The 6,000-nt window shown below is 53.0% G+C and overlaps 1 protein-coding gene across 1 annotated transcript in view; it reads right to left on the minus strand.

The window, feature by feature from the left end:
- The window catches only part of EFCAB8 (EF-hand calcium binding domain 8), a 63,401-nt gene that overhangs the window by 25,204 nt on the left and 32,197 nt on the right, over window positions 1-6,000 (minus strand). The window contains exons 12-14 of the mRNA XM_014550643.1: window positions 2,009-2,076; window positions 1,530-1,681; window positions 497-634 (exon numbers count right to left, since the gene is read on the minus strand). Of these exons, the coding sequence (XP_014406129.1) occupies window positions 497-634; window positions 1,530-1,681; window positions 2,009-2,076 (358 nt within the window). The remainder of the gene's footprint in view (window positions 1-496; window positions 635-1,529; window positions 1,682-2,008; window positions 2,077-6,000) is intronic.

The raw sequence follows: 6,000 nt of genomic DNA on the forward strand, positions 1-6,000 counted from the left end.
GCTCACAGATGGTCTCAATGAGGTCTCTCCAGGTTCTCTCCTTTAGAAGAGCTGCTCAGGTGTGGTCCTGCCTTCCTGGAGTTCAGTTTGTCAAGAAACTCCCATAAGAGGTTCAGGACAGAGCTGTAAGGGCTGTGATCATGGGGAGGCACCGGTCCAAGGGAGCTTGGAGGGGGAGCCCCTAACTCAGCCTGGGAGCAGGGGGCGAGGGAGGGGGTGCTTCCAGGTTGTATTGGTCAGGAAAGAACAGACGGAGCAGCAACACAGAGGCTGACAGCTGGGGGCCTAGAAACAGCTTCTAGGAAATCCCAAGAGACGGAAACTCATGGGCGAGGCCACAGAGTCTAGCAGCTTCATCCTCAGCATCATGAAGAGCAGTCTGGGGAGGGACAGTCTGTGACCATCCCTTGGTTGTCCTGTGGGACTGCAGACCCGGCCACAGTGGCCACCCTCTATGTGCAGCCACGATGCCGCCTCCCTCCTGCACGGCACTCACTGAATAGGTGCTGCAGATGAGGGTGTTGTCATTCTCCCGGAGGTAGATGCTGGTGATGGGACAGTTTCCCAGGGCAAAAAGCCTCCCACAGAAGGACTGGAGGCATACACACTCCTGCAGGTCCCACACGCGGATATTCTAGGAGGTAGGAAACAGATAGAGGGGCTGAGAGTGGGATGCAGCTGGCAACGGAGACCTTGGGATGTGAGCAGGTCAGGGGCCCACGATGCAAGCACTTCCAATGCACACCCACTGCGCTTAGTGTCTGCCCCGGATCCTGACCCTACGACAGAGATGTTGTTTCTATGCTCTAAGAAAACACCGTGGCCCGGCTCTCTCCCCGTCCCAGCCTTCACCCAGGACCTCTACCCTGTTTGAGTGGATGACATTCAGTGGTGGAGGACCATGCCAGGCAGCACAGTGCCCTTGCAGACCTCACGGCTGCCCCTCCAGCCTCCTCAAACACAACCAGGTAGAAGGCAGAGTGGCTACCAACATTGTTGCCCAAAAGGCCCACCTGTCCCCAGAGGATCCCCCTCGAGTTTATCCCAGGTTGAGAAAGTGTCCCTAGAGAGGCCCCTGGAGAGCTGGGGGTGCAAGTTTGTGTTGGGGGGAGGGTGGAAGCAGAGAAAGACTCACATGTATTGTACACCTACTATGTGCCAGACATGACATTACTCTTTTACCCCCCATTTTCCTCTAAGCCACTGACAACCATTCCATGGAAGGGGCATATATACTCCTGCAGGTCCCACACTCGGATATATAAAAGGGAAGGGTGTGGCCCAGGACCACAGCCAGCTCCAGTGGACTGCTTGGAGCTGGGCTCAGGCTCCGCATGGCGACTCCCCCCGGGCCATCTCCCTCTAGGCCTTAGGCCAGGCGTGAGACCACAGGCAGGGAGGTCACACCATTCCCCTGGGCCTCAGGCTCCTGCCAACTGTCAGCCTCCCAGCTGCCCAAGCTAGATCACTGTTCCCAGGAAAGTGTCTCTGGTTGGGGGGTGGAGGGCCATGCTCCGCAAGGGCAGCACCTTGTCCTTGGAGATGCTGATGAGGACATTGTTGTTCTTGGTGTTCACCAGGATGTGCGTCACCGAGGTCTGATGCCCCTTCAACAGCCACACAGGCTTTTTCGAGTAGTGGGGGCTCCACAGGTGGATATGGGGGTTATAGCCACCAGTCACTGGGGTGAAAAAAATGAGCATCAGCCACTGGGGGCTTATGCTGGGACCTTTTCCTGGGGCCAGGTATCAATTCCAGCCAGGCTTGGCAGATGGGCAGGCATTGCTACCAATCAACCCTCTGCTCCCCACCCATGCTAAGCACAGCCTGTGCCACCACACTACCCCAGGTACCCATGAGTAGGGGCCAGAGTGGCAGGAGAGGAGGCCAGACAGAGGCAGAAGGCTGCAAGGCCTCCTCCTTGGCTCTGATGGTCCCCATGCCTCCAGCAGCCCTCACCCCAGTTCTGCCAGGCCAACAGATTCTGCATGGCATGAAGATGACTTACCCAGGAAGTTCTTCTCTGCGCAGTAATCAAAGCAAAGAATTCCTTTTCTTACATTCAGCACCGAAAACCTACAACAGCAAAGAACAAAGGCTGTGGAGCTAGGAGAGGTCTCAGGGGACCCTCTGAGCGTGGGGTGTGGAAGAACTGGAGAGAGGGCTGGGGGGAGGCCAGGAGAAGTCACTACCTCTCCACCCAAGGAGAGGAGCAGCCCCAGAAGCCCTGCCCAGAGCACACCCTGCAGCTGAGCCTCAGCCTTGGGTCTCAGCCCCAAACCAGCAGCTCATGGAAGAGGCACCCACCTCTCACTTATAGATGAAAGCAGCCCGCAGGAGGAACTACTTACAGTTATAACACATTTGCCTCACTTCACAGGCAAACGTCACTTCATCTTCACCTCAACCATAGTGGAACAGGTGTCTCCCCAACCACAACACAAATCCAAAGGGAAGGGTTTCAGGGCCAGGGAAAAGGGAAGACAGCTCTTGGGGTCATGGCCTTGCTCCATGCTGCTCCCAGTGCTGAGTGCTGTCTCATGTGCCACCTGGACCCCTCACATCACCCTGAAGAGTGTCATCAACTCTGTGCCACGATGAAGACATGGAAAGGAGAAGTCAGGGAGCTTGCCCAAGGTCACGTGGCTGGTAAGGCAGGAGGTCAGGGGTCAGAGCCAGGATGGGCATGGCAGGAAAAGACAGGAGGCTCAGCTCCAGGAAAGGAAGGGGTGTGGCAGGATGGCTGGAGCTTGGAAGGACCAGGGTGACCCAGGCAGGATTTGTGGGAAGGTCAGGCCCAGCAGCCCTGAAAACTCAGTGCCTTTGCACATGCTGTTCCCTCGTATCCACACATCCTGCCCTGCCAGCTTCTTCTTTAACTCTCCCTTCAAAACTCAACTCAAAGGCCTCCAACCCTCTAATGCAGCATTCCCCCACTGAACTTGCCTTTGAACTGGCTCCTCCACCACTCCCTGGAGGCCCAAGCCTGTTACCTGCCTGTCATTCAGGAGGTTCCCTCTCCTATACGCCCCCACATCCCACCACAGCCCTGGCCTCTGCTTAGCTCAGACCCCCCTTCATTTCTGTCAGCCTCCCAGGGGGTCTCCAGTCTTACTTCCCTCCAACCTGCTCTCCCCTCCACAGCAGAAGGATGCCTCAAACAATCAAAATGTCAGGAAGAGCAACTGAATGCATGTATGACATTTATTGTCAAACCAGATATAGCCTTCTCCACACACATATGCGCAGAGAAATCTTCTGGAAGAATGGTCCCAAAACGTCACTATAAATTATTTCGGGCTGATTCACCCATTCATTCACCAAAGAGTTACTGGCTCCTGCTCCCTTCCAGGATTACAGAGATGTGGATATGATGCCCTGGCCTTCCTGGAACTTCCTCTAGAGGGCAGCAGCATGAGCAAGTACAGGAACAGAGGTGGGAGACGGACATTTATAGATAGTGGCAAGTCCTGCAGGGAGACACACAGTGGCTTTGACAGGATAGCAGGAGGAGACCAGGTCTGCAGATGGCTGCTGCGGTGCAGAGAAGGGCCTGGAAGGTCAGGGGGCATGCAGGGAACAAGGCCACTGCGAAAAGTTTAGGTGGCAGATAACAGTGGCTTCAATGAGATGGTGGGGGCAGAAGTGAGAGAAAAAGTGGGAAGCCAGGGAGATGCTGTGGGTTAGTCCACATGTCCCTTCTACCCCGACCATAGCTCCTCCATCAGATTCACTGCTGGGTCCAACCACCTGGAAACTCAGCGCAGGCCGGCTGCTGGGAAGTCAGACCCTTGGACCCACGCTGCCTCAGAGGCTGAGGCCCACTCCAGAGTTGGGTTGGCAGTGCCAGGCCCCACCTGCAGAGGCCACGCCCTCCGCGGCCATCCCCAGCAACAGAAAACCAGCAAGCAGTCAATGGCACCACCTACCAGAAAATATGTGTACTGCATTCAGGCAGGAAAGAAGGATGTGTGTGGGTACCACTGTATAAATATATTCTCCAACCAACCTCTAAAATATATCTCAAATCCCTCCATCTCCACCCAACTGGTCGACTGCAGGCTGCTACCATATGTGCCCTGAATTACTGCAATGGCATCCTCACTGGGTCCCCATCTCAACTCCTGCCCACATGCACTCTACTTGCAACAGAACAGCAGAAGGATGCTCCTACACGTCAGACCACACCATTGCTCTGCTCAAAACCATTCTAGAACCCTGTTTATATCTGATTCCAAATAATTGTAAAAAGATATTTTTGAGACACCTGGGGAGAGATTAACTTAGACTAGGTACTAATGATATTAAAGTATTATACTATTATCTCTACTTTTGTATGTGTTTGAAATTTTTCATAATAAAAAATGTTTAAAAAACAAAAACTATTTTTAAAAAAGAGCATATCACTAGAGAGGAGTGATGCAAAGGCCCTGGGGCAGGAGCACGCCTGAACCACAGGGGGCCAGTGTGGCTGGAGTGGAAAGGTGGAAGAGGTGTGCTCAGGAAGGCAGCAGGGCCTGACCAGAGAAGGCCTCAGGGCCACAGTGAGGTGATCCTCCTGATAGCCTCCCGCTGTTGAGACCCAATAAAAGAAGCTGATGAAACACATATCACAGACATGAGATAATACTACCACCAAAGCAGAGAGACGACACTCAGCCAACCAGCTCCAAGCAAAATCCCACCCCACAGCCCCACTAAAAGCACTGAAGCCAAAACTGAAACGCCCCCACCGCAACAGATATTCTCCGAGGCCCCCTCCCCTAACCTGCAGTTAGTTCCAGGACTTGGGTGGGAATGTGCACAGAATACTCTGGTTAACAAGACAGTGGACTTACAATGAGGCCTGGGATGCAACCCCAGCTCAAAGGTCTGATCCAAGCCAGTCACCTCCCCTGCCTTCCCTAAGCCTCAAGTTTCCAGTGTAAAACGAGGAGCTGGACCTAAATTAGCGCTACCATCCCAGGACTGGATTCCCTCTGGAAAACAACCAGGATAAGAAGGAACAGACAGAAACTGGGCCAAAATGGCCCTCATTCTCCACACTGTACCTGACCCAGCTGCACCCCAGCACAAGCCTCAAAGCTCCTGCTGTTCCCCCAAGACAAGGAGCTACAGCTCATTATTCAGCCCGTTCAAGAGCAAAATGTCACAGACCAAAGGCTCCAGATGTAAAAAGGTGGGAAAATAAGAAAACTGCAGAGGCAGGGAAACCCAGCTAAAGGGATCCTCAGGAGAAAGTACCTACTGCAAAGTGCCAAGTGCTAGGTGAACACTAAAATCATAGAATTGGGACTTTCGATAATGGAGTGAGTCAATGGGGTTAGGTAAAGGGAGGAGGGCTACAGGATTCCAGTTTTATTTATAATGTTTTAACTTTTTTCCAGGACAATGTATATGCATATACAAAAAAACAACAACTCAGACTCCAGAGCCCATGCTGCAACAGCCCGCTGTTGGCCCATCGGACAGGTAGTGCTGCCTTGGACCCGGTGTGGTTTGTAGACAATAAGCTGCCCACAAGCAATGCCACTGACTCAGAGGTGGGGCCACCCTCGGTAGGGATGACCCCTTTTGAATGAAGTGAAGCCAGAACCCTACCCACCTCCCTTCCAGCCCCACCACCTTAGCCTAGAGCAGCAGTTCTCAACCTGTGGATCGTGACCCTTTTGGCGGTCGAACGACCCTTTCACAGGGGTCGCCTAAAACCATCCTGCATATCAGATATTTACATGACGATTCATAACAGTAGCAACATTACAGTTATGAAGTAGCAACAAAAATAATTTTATGGGAGAAACCAAGATGGCGGCATAGGTAAACACCGGAGATTGCTGCCTCACACAACCACTTCAAAAATACAACTAAAAGATGGAACGGACATTATCCAGAACCACAGGAAGGCTGGCTGAGTGGAAATTCTACAACTAGAAGGAAAGAGAAAAGCATACCGAGACTCAGAGGAGGCGCAGTGCGGAAGTAAAATACTAAGGTGCGGAG

This window comes from Myotis brandtii, unplaced genomic scaffold (genome assembly GCF_000412655.1).
Source record: "Myotis brandtii unplaced genomic scaffold, ASM41265v1 scaffold61, whole genome shotgun sequence".
Lineage (NCBI taxonomy): Eukaryota > Metazoa > Chordata > Mammalia > Chiroptera > Vespertilionidae > Myotis > Myotis brandtii.